The sequence below is a fragment of the Diabrotica undecimpunctata genome, chromosome 8 (assembly GCF_040954645.1).
Source record: "Diabrotica undecimpunctata isolate CICGRU chromosome 8, icDiaUnde3, whole genome shotgun sequence".
NCBI classification, from domain to species: Eukaryota; Metazoa; Arthropoda; class Insecta; order Coleoptera; family Chrysomelidae; genus Diabrotica; species Diabrotica undecimpunctata.
In genome coordinates, this window is record NC_092810.1 from 125,694,696 (window position 1) to 125,712,316 (window position 17,621).

General features: G+C 35.4%; 2 protein-coding genes across 3 annotated transcripts in view; one reads left to right on the forward strand and one right to left on the reverse strand.

The window, feature by feature from the left end:
• Cht6 (Chitinase 6) overlaps window positions 1–17,621 on the reverse strand; it is a 296,348-nt gene that overhangs the window by 82,662 nt on the left and 196,065 nt on the right. For both annotated transcript variants that reach the window (XM_072540946.1, XM_072540945.1), the window contains exons 11-12: window positions 13,277–13,396; window positions 12,953–13,197 (exon numbers count right to left, since the gene is read on the reverse strand). In XM_072540946.1, coding sequence (XP_072397047.1) covers window positions 12,953–13,197; window positions 13,277–13,396 — 365 coding nt within the window. The remainder of the gene's footprint in view (window positions 1–12,952; window positions 13,198–13,276; window positions 13,397–17,621) is intronic.
• Window positions 44–7,150, forward strand: LOC140447971 (uncharacterized). Its single transcript, XM_072540947.1, has 2 exons — window positions 44–363; window positions 6,417–7,150. The coding sequence occupies exons 1-2, from the start codon at window positions 91–93 to the stop codon at window positions 7,035–7,037; spliced, it is 894 nt and encodes a 297-aa protein (XP_072397048.1). The 5' UTR covers window positions 44–90; the 3' UTR covers window positions 7,038–7,150.

The following is a 17,621-nucleotide window of genomic DNA, read 5'->3' on the forward strand; positions in this document are numbered from 1 at the left end:
TCAACCAAGTAATCGAATACTAGGTATGTTAATTCAGCTGTACTATAAGTTTATTCTTTATTTGATTTGAAAGTTTCGTCCTGTCAAAATATGGAATTTTATGACAATAGTATTAAAAAAGATTTATTTTCAACGTCTTACACAACAACATATCAGAATGATTTCAAAAAATACTCCGACATTTCCCGTACAACATATGATTATCAAAAAAGTCGCGACGAGAAACCACAAAAGCCGTCAAAAGCGTATGAAAAGGAGGATCATGAAACTTTTTCAAAACTACGCCAAGATGTCCATGTCCCATTTGAATTGCATGTTGGTGGTAAGCCTATTTTGCATAGTGATCCACAAAAACCGTTTGAGGTAAATTATGTATAATTTAAACATATTAAAAAAAAACAATACTTGATTTGTAGTGATGTAGTTACTTTTTTTGCAATAAAAAGGGTTTCATTATCATTTATCATATACTTCTTTTTCTTTGTTCTTCGACCAAAGTTATGAAAAGCTTATCTTGGTTCTTCATCTCTTAGACTCTAATATCAGAAGTTAACAGATCGTTTAAATGTTTAAATTTTTTCTTTATAATATTGTGGAATATCTATATCGTCTATCCCATGGCAGAAGAACCAAATACACTGATGAGCCTCCATAATTCAAAACAAATTCGTCACAGGCAATCCTCAGACACTTAATAACAATAAAAATATCAACTCGGAACTGCAATCATAAATCAATAAGCGCAATAACAAAAAAAAAATGTTGAGAGAAATTAAGAGTAGAACAAAAAAAAAAAGAAAAATTTTGTTTATAGAACCGTCTAATACATCGGTAAATAAGTCCCATGCCTTATCATGAGATGGCGACTCTAATGAATTTTCCATTTAATATTTCGGTAGTTCTAACCTTCAAAAGCATATTGTCCAAATTTTCATGTCCGTCGGATTATTATTTACCGAATTACAGTGTTTGAAGTGACGCTACTTTTATAATTTTTATAAACAATGGATTAAAACCAACTTCGTATGTTGATTTATCACTTATATTTAATGGAAAAAATACCGACCTCAAAAAGTATTACCGGAACTCTGCTCCATCGAATACAACCACTAAACGATGATTTGCTGAATTCAAACGCGGCTGCACCGACACCAATGAAGCCGAGCGCTCCGGAAGGCCAAATGATGCAGTTATTCCCGAAAACATCAAAAAAATGCTGAAAATTATTATGGAAAACCGCAAAGTGAAGTTGAAAAAGATAGGTGATATTCTAATGTTATTAAAGGATAGCATTTTGACTATTATACATGAACATTTGGGTATGAGAAAGCTGTTTTCCAAATGGGTGCCACGTTTTCTCACATCAGAGCAAAAACAACATTCAAGAATTGATGAATCTCGGAGATGTTTGGACATGCTTAATTTGAATAAGTTGGAATTTTTGCATCGGTATGTCACAATAGATGAAACATGGATCAATCACTGCACTCCGAAATCAAATCGGCAGTCATCTGAGTGGACATCACCCGGAGAAAGATTTCCAAAGCGACCAAAGACGCAACAAATCGCCGAAAAGGTTGTGAACTCTGTATTTTGGGACCCGCAAGGAATTACACTCATGGACAAAAATATCGCAATATTTTGGAATTTTCCAATTTTTTTTTGTAGTCACTATTATTTCAAAATAATTTTAGATTACTGATAATACTTATATAGTAGGCTGATGTACTCAACTGTTTTGAAATATTTTGATGTTTATTTTGACGTTTATTCAGTGGTTAGTGTCATTCGTACATTTTATCATAAAAATCCTTCTTCACGTAAAGGAAAAATCATACTAATTCGGTTATTTTTAGTTTAATTTATTAAGTTTAAGTAAATATTGTTTTGATTTAACTAAGTTTAAAACAAGTATCCCACCAATTTGACACTGCGATGAAGTCCAAGTAGCCCATATTGTAATTTTGTACGAGGAAGGATATGCCCAAAAAGGTATCGCACGACGTCTCAGCAGAACTGAATCTATAGTTTCGAATACTCTAAAAAGGTACCGCGAAACAGGAAATTTTGTACGAAGGCCTGGTCAAGGACGCCCAAGGTGCACAACCGCAATTGATGACCGTTTTTTGGTTCTTAATTCTACACGAAATCGTTCATTGACATCGATACACCTTAGAAAGGAGCTATTTAATATTAGACAAGTTAATGTGAGTTCACAAACAGTTAAACGAAAATCAAAAGAAGCAAAATTAAAGCCCAGACGCCCCGCCAAAGTTCCACGTCTTCTCCAAAATCATAAAGCTCGTCGTTTGGTATTTGCAAGAACACATATTTAGTCGAATATCGACAACTGGAAAAACGTTCTTTTTACTGATGAGACCAGAATCCTATTATGGAAGCCAGATGGTCAAAACTACGTCTACGGAAGAGTTGGAGAATATAGATAGATAGATAGATAGATAGTTTATTTGACTGTAAGTTACAACAAGGTTTACAGCAAGTCAAAACTAAAATTATAAATATAAATTTAAAAATAATTACAAAGTATAATATAAATCACTATAAAGTCATTACAAAAAAATGAAAACAATAGGTACACTAAAAATATTTAAAACATTAAAATACATATAAAACGTACAATATGGAAATCATAATATAATTAAAATAATATTAAATTTGGTTATGTTGCAGCTTGGGCATTCACAGATACACTCTGGTAATATTCACCTAATTTATAAGGACACATGGTCACTAGGTACTCTTTGACTTGGTTTTTAAAAGCTGTAGTTGAATGAATGTTTTTAAATTTTTGAGGAAGTTGATTATGCAGTAGTAAACCAGAGACAGTAGATGACTTCCTACTTATTTCTAAATGTCGATAGGGTACTACAAACTGTCTCTTATTTCTTGTGTTGTGTGAGTGAATATCACTGTTACATAAAAAAGTTCTTTTATTTTTATGAATTAGTATCAATAATTCCAAAATATAAATTCCATACACTGTTAATATATTTAAATCTCTAAATAGGTTTTTACAAGACCAACCATATGGAACACCTGCAATACATCTGACAATACGCTTTTGGGCCTTAAAAACGTCCTTTATACTAGAAGAGCCACCCCAGACAGTTATACCGTAACTCATTGTCGATTGTACCTCAGCAAAATAAAAAAGACGAAGGTGTTGCAGACTAAGTATTCTACCCAAATTTCTCAATTGATAACATTTAGAATTGAGTTTTTTACATACATTCCAACAATGAGTCTTAAAAGATAAATGAGAGTCGAAAGTCACTCCTAAAAACTTCACATCACTACAACTCAAAACTGATTACTGGACCAATCAGAGAAGGTCTTCAGTGAGTTTGTTATTTTATCTTGTAAAAAATTTATGTCTTTATCGCGATATAGCATTGTTGAGTCATCAGCATAAACTGATACAAATGCATCAGACGTTACATTTGGTAGTTCATTAATATACAAAATAAATAATATCGGGCCCAATATGGAGCCTTGTGGTACCCCATTTTTATTAACAATCGGATCAGACATTGAAATCTTGAAGTTATTTTTCACTCTAACTATTTGATGCCGGTCTTTCAGATAGGAACCAAACCAACTATGGGCAACTCCCCTAACACCATATCTGTACAATCTATCGAGGAGTACATCGTGTTGCACACAATCAAAAGCACGACTGAGGTCACAAAAAATGGCAGTTAGATTTTCACTGTTTTCAATAGAGATTAAGACTTCCTCATAGAAACTGTTAATGGCTGTGGAAGTAGAAAATTTATTTCGAAATCCATGTTGATGCTTTGTGATAATTTGGTTGATATCTAAAAATAATAAAAGTTGTTTTAGTCGCCAGCTGCAGTCTCGCCCAGACCGTTAGTTTTGGAGTTGATGGCATAATTCTTTGGGAAGGTATTAGTTGGGAGGTACGTACCGCACTTGTGGAAGTGATTGGACGGATGACTGGTGATTCTTACGTTTAAAATATCCTGCAAGATCATGTTTTGTCATATGTTGGTTACATTGGATATGATAGATTCACATTAATGCACGATAATGCTCGACCACATGCCGCTGCCATAGTGAGTAATTATCTTGATGAGGTCCAAATTCGAAGATTGGATTGGCTACCGTTTAGCCCGGATTTAAATCCAATAGAGCACATATGGGATCACTTAAAACGCAGCATACGACAAAGAAATCCCGTTCCAAATACGATAGAGCAGCTTCGACTTGCTGCACAGGATGAATGGAATGCAATTTCCCAAGGATATGTCCACAATTTACTTGCAAGCATGCTGAGAAAGATGCAAGTAGTATTTAGAGCTAGAGGAGGGAATACTCATTACTGATCATGCACTTCTTTTAGTTAAAACGACTTGTTTAAGCAATTTAAATTATCATTTAAGTTTGGAATAAAATAACCTTATTTACATAATATTAAACATTTATTTTTTTCACAATTTTCTACGCATAGAAACTTAAAATTGTTCATTAAACATTGTTAAAATAAACTCTATTTTACAATAAACGACTTGATTGACCAGAATTTATTTTGAAAAAACAAAAATTTGAAAATTCCAAAATATTCGATAGTTTTGTCCATGAGTGTATTTTTATTGCCTATTTGAAACATGAAACTACTATATTGGTTTACTGTAGTATTTGATGACCGAAATCGTAAGGAAAAGGCCTCATTTGTTCAAGCCAAAATTGTTGATTTACCAACATAATGCAACGGTGTCATAAGTCGATAAAAACGATCTCAAAAATGCACGAACTGGGCTTTAAATTGCTAAGGCACCTAACTTGCAGTCCAGATCTGACCCCCAGCGATTACCACCTTCTTTCTGATCTAAAAAAAAAAAAATGTTCCGTGGTAAAAAATATCGCTCCGATGAGGAAGTAATCGAAAAATTTTGCTTGAAGCCTACGAAGCTTCTGTCTCTCTTGGTTGTATAATGGGTAACCATTTTGTCCATATTATCTACGCCTTCTTTAGTAGTATTTTCTTCTTATGGTGCCTATCCGTTACGGATATTGGACACTAACATGGCTATTCTGACTTTGTTGACTGCTGCCCTGAAAAGTCTGGTAGTGATTAAGTTAAACCATTTTCGCAGGTTATGCAGCCAGGATATTCTTCTTCTTCCTGGACCTCTTTTCCCATGCACTTTACCTTGAAGTATGGTCCGAAGTAGGTTGTATCGTTGTTCATTGCGCATTATATGACCCAGGTATTCTAGTTTGCGACGTTTTATGGTTATGACTAGTTCGCGCTCTTTACCCATTCTATGTAGTACTTCTTCGTTGGTAACTCTGTCTATCCAAGAAATCCTCAACATGCGTCTATAGCACCACATCTCAAATGCTTTGAGTCTCTTCAGTGATGCTTCAGTTAAGGTCCATGACTCCACGCCATATAAAAGACCGGAGAATACGTAGCATTTTAGTCAACGTACTTTTATTTCCAATTTTATATCGTGGCTGTTAAAGATTTTTTTCATTTTGACGAAAGCTGATCTTGCCTTCTCGATCCTTATCTTAATTTCCGTCGATTGGTCCCACTGTTCATTTAAGTTTGCACCCTGATAACATAAGTTGGTGATTTGTGTTATAGGTTGTTGGTTAACTAGTAATTGACCAGGTGGTATCCTATTTTTGCTTATAACCATGTATTTGGTTTTTTTGATGTTAAAATCAAGCCCAAACCTGCTACTTACTTCTGCCACCCTGGAGACAAGTGTCTGCAGACCTTTAAGACTGTCTGCAAAAATGACAGTATCATCAGCGTATCTTATGTTGTTCAATCGTTCTCCGTTTATAAGTATTCCCTCGTCTATGTCCGTTAGCGCTAGGTTCATAATCCAATCCACTAGTAATATTTTAGTACATTATAACTTCCAGGGTTATAACATTTTTTCTTAGGGTTAGTAATGCTAATATCGTTGTGCATTGTTGAAAGTACAGTGACAATACGTTCTTTTTTTGGGAAATATGAGTAAATAGCTACTTTGTCATTTTCACTGAAACCAAACACGAAGGAGCGTTTCTTATAATATTTGTTTTTCTTCATCTCCTTCCGAATATAGAACTTGTTTTCCATCAGTGTTCCTACGATTGAAAGCTTCCAGCTAAGCAATAACGAAGCCAAACGCAATGTCGTGAAAAAGTTGTCAATGGTGACGTTTCTACTCGATCCTTTGAACTGCATGCATAAATCTCTTATAACTTGTTCTCCCTCATTCTTTTCTAGACCATTCAGTCCTTTAGCAATATATACTTGTCCAGAAATTGGATATGGAGTTTGTGCATCACAAACCCACCAAATTTTTATTTGATGCATAATTTACAATGTGTCTTATTTCTGTCCCATATGTTAAATCGCTAAATTCTTTTAGGAGTTACCGAAGATTATAGATGGATCCAAGGAGGAAGCAATAAAAACTAGACCAAGAGTATTTCTTTTGCCAGCTATACCGTTGGATAATATAGAGGATCCAACTTTAAGAAATATACTCTTGGACCATACCTATACTACTGAATGGAGAAAAATGGAGAGGGAAGCTACGGCTAATTTTAAACAAATTAAACCAAAAATTGATAAAATTGAAACTTCCGATAAAGTATCTTTAAAATTGAATCTTGTGACCCCATTACCAGAGAAGTTTCGAAAAATGGGTAAAGATTGGGACGATAATCAACTTAGAGGTGTTCCAGATCCAACACGAGAATATTGGCTGCGAAAGGAAGTTGAAAATCCAGTTATTTGTGGAGCTTGCGTTGATCCTTTAAAAGACGTAGTACCAATCGATACCAAGAAAACTATTAGCAAATTAATTAACGAAGAAAAATTAAGATACCCACACGACATACCACAATGTACAACATACGCAGGATATCGGCCTATGTTACCAATGGGAGTTCCTTTAGAAAAAAAGATACTGCCATCTGAACATCCACTTCTATCAGTTTCGCAGGCATTATATAATAGAAATGCAGAAAAAGTGGACAAAATATAACTGATTCTATCTATTTTGTATATTACTTTTATTTTATATTTTTAACGTTTCTTATGAAAATTTTGTTGAATTATAAATTAGAGTATTATTAAATACACTACAATAAAAACATACACATGTAGTTTCAAATACTACAATTCTGGGCATTGACTCAGAATTATGTAAATCAATTACCCTGCCACGTGCCATGGTTAAATTAATGGAGAAGTTAATTAACCCGATGCTAATGTAGACACGGGAAAACTCTAATTTTTGTTACCCGTCCTGTTCTGATTGACAATGTCTTCTTCTTCTTCTTCAAGTGCCCTGTCCGTTGCGAACGTTGGCTATTAACATGGCAATTCTGATCTTGTTTGCGGCGCTTTTGAATAGTTCGACCGATGTGAGCCCGAACCACTTCCTCAGATTTTGGAGCCACGAGTGTCTTCTCCTGCCTGGCCCTCGCTTACTGTCTATTTTTCCCTGGACAATCAATTGCAGTAGACGGTACTTATCGTGTCTCAATATGTGGCCTAGATATTCAAGCTTTCTTTGTTTAATTGTATTCACGATTTCTTTCTCCTTTCCGATTCTTTGGATTACCTCTATGTTGGTGACATGTTCGGTCCAGGATATGCAAAGAATGCGTCGGTACACCCACATTTCGAATGCTTCTAGTTTTCTCGTGAGCGTCTCCGTCAGCGTCCAGGCCTCCACACCATACAGTAAGATCGGAAAAATGTAGCATTTAACTAAACGTAGTTTTAGGGGAAAAGACATATCCCTGCTTATGAGGAGCTTTTTCATATTGCTAAATGCTGCTCTAGCTCGTTCTATTCTCGCCTTAATTTCTGTGGCCTGTTCCCATTTTGCATTTACGTTGGTGCCAAGGTACACATAAGATTCTACATGGTCAATTAGTATGTTACTTATCCGTAACTGTCGAGCAGGCTGTTGCTTCCTGCTTATCAGCATCCACTTTGTCTTCTTGAAGTAGAGGCTCAGGCCGTATTCCTCACTAACTGAATAAACTCTTTCCATTACCTGCTGTAATTCGTCTATGGTACTGGCAAGGATCACCGTGTCGTCGGCATATCTTATATTGTTCGTTAACTCGCCGTTTATTTTTATGCCCTCATTTGCATTTTCCATACATTTGTTAAATATTTCTTCGGAATAAATATTGAATAGGAGTGGGGATAATATACACCCCTGACGGACACCTCCTTTAATCTGCACACTTTCAGTGAATTCGTTGCCAATTTTTGCTCTTGCTGTTTGACCCCAGTAAAGTTTTGCCACAATTCGAATGTCCTTGTCGTCAATACCTGTCTTTCGCAGAATATCTATCAATTGTTCATGATTAACATTGTCAAATGCTTTTCTAAAATCCACAAAGCATAAATCCACGTTCTTATCAACGTCTCTACACCGCTGTATAAGCACCTGGAGAGCGAAAATTGCTTCCCTAGTTCCAAGTGCTTTCCGAAAGCCAAACTTGACTCACATTTATCATATATTCTTCTATGAATGATCTTAGTGAACGCTTTAGTGACAATGTCTTAGAAAATCAATTTTATGAGATATTAGCAATTAAAGAGATGAGTTGAAGAGCATGCTTTTTGGATTTCGAACGAGCTTTTAATAAATGCTGAAGACACAATATTACCGAAAAACTAAACGCATCATGGTTTTTCCTCAACCTGTAGGCGACAAACGTTCTCTTGTTGCACCCTCTCTGGAGCCGCATCATTTCTACAGTGTAGAGCATTACCTTGGATATTCTTGTCAGTAATGTTTGCCTCGACGATTTCTAACGAGTAAAGTCTTTGAAATGGCCTCAAAAGTTGAATTGTGCGGTCGCAAGACGACTAAGGTAGGCATCAGACTGATCGACCGACCACGACCAACCGTCCAACGACAATCAACCAACTTTTGTATTTTTATTTTTAAACTCACATTACCCGTTCGTGTTCCATTGACCGACCATCAAAACCACTTCAAAACGTCAGGAGGCTATATCAACATAACCAAATTTTTGTAATATTATTTTACCGGGCTTTTTGTAGAAAATTGAATTATGAATAGAATTAGCAGCGATAATTCTACTGATAAATTGTTTATTACTTATTTATGTGAAGACGTCTTCGTAGGCGTAGGACAGTTTGGGTGCGTGACATTTTTTTAAAAAGACACCAACTGTGTTATATCCCATTCTATTAAATTATTTTATTAAATTTCAAAATTATTATCGCATGAGCAAGCCCAAATTTTATAGGTTAATTACAAATTTTGAAATGTCAATGGCCAATGTCATTGCTTAGAACAGTATAAATAAATGCGAAATGTTCCATATTCATCGACCAACGATCAAAAATTCCAACAAGTCCGAATTCCAAAACTGGACGATCGCTGTAAGTGATGGACGGTCCACCAGTCTAACTCTGCGCATACATTTTCATATACTCGTAATATTGGTCGATCGTGGACGGTCGCTCTGGTCGAGCAGTCTGATTCCTCCCTAACAGCATCTAGTCATCTTTATCAGGTATAAGTTTAATAACTTTTCCTAATGGTTACTAGAGACGCTTAATATTGTCGTTGCCCACTAAAATGACATCGCCGATAGGCACACGTTCGTCTTCTTCGTTCCTGATTTTAGTTGAGCCAGATATTTAGCTCGAAATCTTTTTCGCAAATGGTTTTTGAACTCTTGTAAACGTCGTATTTTGCGAGTGAGAGAATTCTGCTCTAGAAAGTCACACTTCGGAAACTCATAACTGATTAGGACGCGAGTTAACTATACTCTCATAATCAAATGACAATGGCAATAAGTCTTCATAATTGAGAGAAGTTCGACCAAAACCAAAAACTTTTCGCAAAAGTCCTATTAATCGCTCCCAAAATCCACACTATCATGCAGCTGTAAGAGGGTTGAAATGCCACTTAAATCGTTGTGTAGAACTATATTTCGCGATTATTATTCCAGTCTAATTACTTAAGCGCGTTCTCGAATCCCGTAAAATTTGTTCTATTGTCACTATAAACTGGTTTTGGGCTGCGTTGTTTTGCAACAAAGCGACGAAAAGCTTAAATAAAAGCATTTGTTGACAACGAGGTAACGAGTTTCAGATGCACTGTACGATAAACGGTACAAGTGAATAAGCAAACATATGGTTTCTCGCCCGATTTTAAGTAAAGAGTCCCCTCCGGAAAGTTTAAATACTGCAGCATACTGGCCTCTATCGGCCGGCAACGAAGGAGTTTGTATTTCGAAAGATTTCCCTTCTTGTCTCTTGCACACATTACATTTTCATAACTTGGACCGCAAAATCTGTCTACCCCCTAGTCCTAAGTCTAATATTTTTCGCAAAGAAAACTAAGCAGTCCTTTTGTGCCTATATAACAAGAGCTTTTGTGTAAGCCCCAGATTAACTTACGTACTATAAAATGTTTGTCAACATTTTATAGAATTTTATAGATAACAGAAGTAAAACTTTTGTGTCAAGTTACTCAGTAGCGCAAGTAGCGCGTAAACGGACAAGTCCAACTTTATCGACAAACTAGTGTTTAGCTAGGGAGTTCGTTTCGTATCTGAACCGAAAGCTTCGTTCTGCACTAGCTTCAGTACAAACCTCAGTGACCAATTCACCTGTACGTTTTTCGTTTGAATTTCTTGTATTATACCAAAATCGTAGCGTCCAAGTTATCATCCTTAAAAGTTTTGTGTACTCAGAAAAGTAATGCAGATACTAATCGTCGGACGTCATATTCAATAATGAATATAGCTTTTTTCTTTTTCTCGGTACGGACTTCTTCTTCATTAACCTTTAATTTTTGTTGGAGCCAATTATTTTCTGTTCTGTACAACCATTTCGAGCCCTCCCACCATCGATATTCGAACAAATGCCAAACACAGCCTCTTGATAGAAGATCGGCAGAGTTCAGAGAATCAGATACATATTTTCAACGCTCAGGCTAAATTTCTAATCTCCTGAACTCTAATACAAACATTTAATGTTACAAATTTAGGTCAATATTCTGATAGCGAAGATATATTTCCAGACTCAGACACAGACACTGATGACAGCGATGAGGATTTGATTTAATTCCAAATTCTATTTTTTATTATTAATGTATAAAAGGGTGGAGCTTTTTATAATTAATTACTATTGTTGTGTACGGCAGACGATTGAAATTAACGTACTAAGATAAGTGTAATTAGTTTCGAATCATCACAATACATTTATTTTATCATTAAGTAACATTTTCAAATAACAATTAAAAATTTACAAATTTAAAATAATTAAATGCAACTCTTTACACAGTCATTATTTTGTAGAACAATTATTTACAAAGAAACCAGTCAATATTTATGGAAACTGTAGCAACCCTGTAATTTAATAGGTAAAGGAATTCTGCATGCCTCTTCTGGTTTGCGCGCAACTCATATCTATTTCTATTCTGGCGTACAGTACCTAATACTAACGTATGGTCCTAAAGTTTTGGGAAAAATTTCAAAAGCATATAACTCTGACCACAATAATCTTATATTTTTATTAAATTATTCAACAATTTAACTTACCTATCCTTATTATAAATCAAAATTCAAATGACAGACAAGGGACCATTATTTTCGATTTGCCTAATAATTCCCCTGACACGTTGCATTATCCTTTGGACGACCTCGGTGTCAATTTCTCTAATTTTTGTATATATGCGGCGTCTTAACTGATCCTGATTTTGTGCTTCCCATCCGTTATTATAGACTTTCCGACTTAACATTGCCCAGAACTCTTCAATTGGACGAGCCTGAGGTAGGTTGGGGGGATTGTCTGCTTTCGGTACAAAGGACATGTTGTTAGTTTCGTACCAGTCCCTTGTGATCCTCGCGTAATGACATGAAGCAAGATCTGGCCAAAAGACTATTTGATCATTTGCATGATGTGTGTTCACAAACTGAAGCAATTTAGAGAGACATCTTTGAATATAAATATTTGCGTTTAAGGCTTCGCCTCGAACAACACCAATGTAGGGCTGTGAGATAAAGCCAGCCTCAGAAATTGCACACCATACCAAAATTTTGTCCTCAAATTTTTTCTTACTTTTGAATTTTATTTCATCAGGTACATTTTCGTAATCGTTCGTGTCAAACCCATCGTTACCCTTCATCTCAGAGTCGGACAAAGTAAAATATTTTTCATCGTCCATCACGATCAACTTGTTGACGAAATGTACTCGCCTTAACGCGCGGCAACATCTCGGAATTCTCTCTAATTGATCATCTGTGTATTTTGGAGCTTTCCTTCTCTTCCGGTAGATAATATTGTTACTCGATAGGGTCCTGTATACTGTAGTCTTTCCAACATGAAATATTCTGGCCAGTTTTCGCTGTGAGACCCCAATTTTGTTCTTAGCTGCTTCAATCAGTCTTGCCTCTCTTATATGGTTCAAAATCCGCGGTCGGCCACTTTTAAGCAAGTTAACACATGGTATCCCTTTTTCACATTCTCTGATTGTGCGATAAATTGTCGATTTGCTTATGTTTTAATCTCGATAAATATTAACAATATCTCGTTTCGACATTCGCCCAACCATATTATAAACACCTCGACGAATATCAATTTTATAAGACATTTTGCAGAGCACAAACCAAAATATTCTGCTTTGTTTATTAAATGTCAATAACTGATGACATTTCAATTCCATGGCCTTCTTTGTTAAATGCATTTTGCTTCTCAATCAGACCAGGTGAAATTTTTCCCAAAACTTTAGGACCATACGTTAGATCTAAAGTTAAATCTAAATAGCAATGAGAAAAATGTTTTTCTCATTGCTCAAGTTTCACATGATATCATATTTTTCAATGATAATATCACGAAGAATTTCAAACGAATGTTTAGAATAATTTATAAAACATTTACATTCATTATTACCTCGTATGCTTCTGTTGTGGTTGTCGTGTGTCTAAAAATAGATCTACTTCCAGCTCCTATTTTGGATGGCACCCTTGTAGAAAATAGAAGAGAAGAAGGCGAAGATGTAGATGACGCATCTTGACTTCTTGCTGTAGTTGACGTTGTCGTAGTAGTCGTAGTCGTGGTAACTTTTTGCATCTTTTTGTTACATAGCACGTTTTGTGTATAGTCACATGAATCAGCGGCTTTATTAAAGTATAAACCTAAAATATATTTTAAATAAATTTCATGATTTACACGATAAGCAAAACAGAGTTTTTCGGAATATAAAACCAAACTTACCTGCTGGGCAGGTGAACTGATGAGCTACAATACCAGAGTCGCCTGCACCACTTAGACACCAATAATATTTTTTGCAATCTTTTGGATGTGGGTAAAAACCATCGTCTTCACATTTAAAACCTATAAACAAAATGCATTAAATGCCTATTTTAAAAGAGAATTGCCGATCAGTGGAAATATAAATTTGTAAAATATTGAATTTCTAATAAGTTTTTATCTTAGATCATACCAATATCAAAACAATGAAAAACATTTATCCTTTTCTCGTATCATAAAATAGTGAGAACGATTTTGTCCACATTTGTATATGATGACTTTACTGTATCCCTTTTGAAAAAAATGTGTTAATAACCGCTATGTCTAATGCTAATATACCATTTATTCTAGTCATTTCTAGTTCAAAGCATTGTTTTCCATGTATTTATTCATATCCTTCTCTGGAATGAACCACATGTGCAATAAAATCCCCTGTTTTTACGATTATAAACAAAAGCCTACCTTTTTTCCGCTAGATGACCAAAGGATATAACCCAGATATAACATTTATATCCAGCAAAGACGATTGCCATAACCATACCACCAGAGAAGTTTTTATAATTTCCCAAAATCAAAACATAGGCCAGTAATAATAACTATGGACATCACTATTCCCATTATAATTTCAATTCCTCTGCCTAGAGGGAACTTTTGTAAGGCAAACTGGAATAAGCATCAAGCCCAATTGGAGGATTATATCAGACATATTGAGCCTAAGGTAGAAAACTACTAAAGATTTACCAAACTTATAATTAGCGCTTTGCTAAAAAACACATTCTACACAATCCTAACCAAATCCTACATTCCATATTAGACCAAAGAATGTAAAGACCTGTATGATCAATACGAGCAAACCAGAGACTCAGACGTAGATGAACAACTAGAGTCTGAATTCTGTAAGAACCAGGAACCTACATAGAAAACTGCGAACAGGCCATAATATCCCAACAAGTAATTCTTCATCATCAAATTCAGAAGATATGGCGAAATGCATTATCTCAAAATCAGCTATAGAAAAAGTTCATAAAAGAAAAGTACGATATCAGCTCAAAAAGATCAAAACTGAACATCAGCAAAACCTGTCAATTATGAGGCAAATAGATACCCACGAACTTTTCAATGTACTAGACTTAATTAATTAAGTGTCGCTAAGCTGCAGTAGTTAAGAAAATATTTCCCGAGTTCATAAAACACACTGGTCCAAAAACAAACAAAGCAAAGTCAACGCAATCGGCAAACCAGGCAAATACACATCACTACCAGGGGGTTACAGACAAATCGCCCTTTTAAGTGTCTGCTATAAGATTTTTGAGAGGATAATCTACGCGAGGCTTTTGCCATCTGTCAGCGGAACGATTCCCATAGAACAAGCTGGATTTATGCCAGGAAGGAACTGCAGTAATCAAGTTCTTTTTTTAACAACATTTAAGTGGCTTCCAAAAGAACATGAAAATGGCAGTGGCTTTCATCGGTCTTACTTTTGCTTACGACACAGTATGGAAAGAAGGCCTACTACTTAAATTGCACCAGATGGTACCATGCCAATCATTTAATAACCTAGTAAATCAAATGCAGTGACAGATTATTTCAAATTAGCGTTAATGGGAAAATTAGTACATTTAAAAGTTTACAGAACGGCTTACCCCAAGAGCCTGTTCTATCGCTGCTCTTGTTAAAAATTTACACCTCAGATGCTCCCACTGCAACCTTACGCAAATTTATTTATGCAGATGGCATGGCTTTAGGTATACAAGAAAGAAACATCGATAACGTCCAAGTTATTATAGAAGGAAACCTAAATATTATTTACACATATTTTAAAAAATGGGATCTTTAACCAAACCTTACAAAGACAGAAGTTACAGCTTATTATCTAAATAGCCCCGAAGTTAACCACACACTAAACATAGAAAGCGAAGGGATTATTTTAAAACAGAATCGAAACCCAAACTTTCTCTAACTTTCAAACAACACTTCTGCAAAACTGCAGCTAATGTAAAAACTCGCAATGACATCATTCACAAGCTTACAAACACTTCTTGGGGGCTCTTGCATTAGTCTATTCAACAGCCGAATATTGTACTCCAGCCTGGCTAAGCAGTCACTACACTAACGTTCTAGATGTACAATTAACTCAAACCATGAGATATGTTACGGGGACCATAAAGAGTACGATAACTCGATGGCTTTCAGTTTTAAGCAACATTGCACCAACCAAAATACGACGGATAGCTGCCTTCAAAGGAAAATACCAGAAATGTCAAAAAAATCCTTTACTGCCAACAAGACTGCCACCGGTTTCTCCCTTCCACGCCGAGAATGGTGTAATCTGAGCTCAATCATCAGAATAGGTCATGGAGTATGCAATAAATTACTTAACCAATGGGGGATTGCAAACATCCCGCTATGTGACAAATGCAATGCTGCTGTCTGATTTGTCTCTTGCCCTCTTGACCACCCTATCGTCTGTCATTCTGCTTATATTTATAGAGTAAGATCCCAGAGCGATCAAATATGACTTATTTTCACACAGATGAAACCTTAGAGTCTGAGTAGCGTCTCGTGTGCTTTGAATACCTGCGTATTTATGAAACTTACTGAGTGACACCTGGGCAGGTACCAGGTGAGAAAGGTAACTAAAAATAAGAGCTATTTAACTTAAATTTACATAACTGATTTTTATACATATTTTGTAGAATATTATTTTGAAAATACTGTAATAAGTGTCAGACACTTGTCATGGACCAGAACTTTTGTCAGACGCTTTAAAGCTCCACTAAAATTAAATGAACTTTACTTACTTTTACATGTCTGATTTTTAAATAGAGATGCAAAAATATTTAATCGGATTGGAAACAGTAAGTATTCTTAATGTATTTGAATTTTTTACTCTGAGGCTCATGCGCACAGCACTCTCGCGCTCATACTTCTGGTTAACTAATTTTTTTGTTTGAGGGATGTTTGGTCATTTTAATTTGTCTGACTGATTAAATATAACTTTATTATAGTTCCATTAATAACATATTTAAAAATCAGACATGTAAAAGTAAGTAAAGTTCATTTAATTTTAGTGGAGCTTTAAAGCGTCCGACAAAAGTTCTGGTCCATGACAAGTGCCTGATACTTATTACAGTATTTTCAAAATAATATTCTACAAAATATGTATAAAAATCAGTTATGTAAATTTAAGTTAAATAGCTCTTATTTTTAGTTACCTTTCTCACCTGGTACCTGCCCAGGTGTCACTCAGCAAGTTTCATAAATACGCAGGTATTCAAAGCACACCAGACGCTACTCAGACTCTAAGGTTTCATCTGTGTGAAAATAAGTTATGTCTGATCGCTCTGGGATCTTGGACTATTATGATTGTTTGATTCTTTCTATCTATTTAGTATTCACTCGCCTATCTTTTCCACCTTGCATTCTGTTCTGATTTCGTCCCTTCTTTTTCTAGTTTCCCTTGATTCTGCTTAGTATTCGGATTTCTGTTGTCTCCAGCATCCTTTGTTATTTTGGTGTATCAGATCTCGTTTCTGCCGTATATGTAATAATTCTTGTCTTAGTATGAGTGGCAAATGAAAATGTATAACATCATTTAAAAGAATAACCCAAACTAGTGAAAATCGTAAAAATAAAACATTGGAGTATTTTGCCCATGTCATGCGACACCCAGAACGGTATGGAATCCTCGATCTTATTATTCCGGGCACAATATTTGGAAAGAGGAGTTCCGGTTGAAGAAGAACATCATGACTCTATAACCTACGTGAGTGGCTTAATTAGCCTTCGTCGTCTCTCTTAGGAGCTGTGGCGAATGAAATTATGATAGCCAATATAATAACCAACGTTCAATAATGAGCATGTTACGGAGAGAAGAAGAAGTCCTTTTACAAATCTCCACATTTTCTTTCCCGGTGGTTGTTTTTGGGTATTATAACTAGCCTAGTAGTCTCATTTCGAATTCTCTTATAGTTTACATATGAATGTGGTGCCTCATTATTCATGTATTCCAGATATGCTTTTTTCTTTTTTTTTGCATCCCCTTTTACTTCGTTCAGAACCATGGTGTTTTGTTGTGGAATTTCTTACTCCTATTTACTTTTTTGTCGCCAAAAAATTCCTTTGCAGTGTTTAGAGTATTCGTTTTTATTTTTAACCAGCTCTTCTCTACTGCATCATCTTCCGCGATTCGATTGTTGCAACCCGCCGGGTTATTGCCCACACGCCTTAGATTATTAATTTCTCTATTGGTTAGTATATAGTTAGTATATATTGATCGTTTGAGTTTAAACCAACTAAATAACTTTTA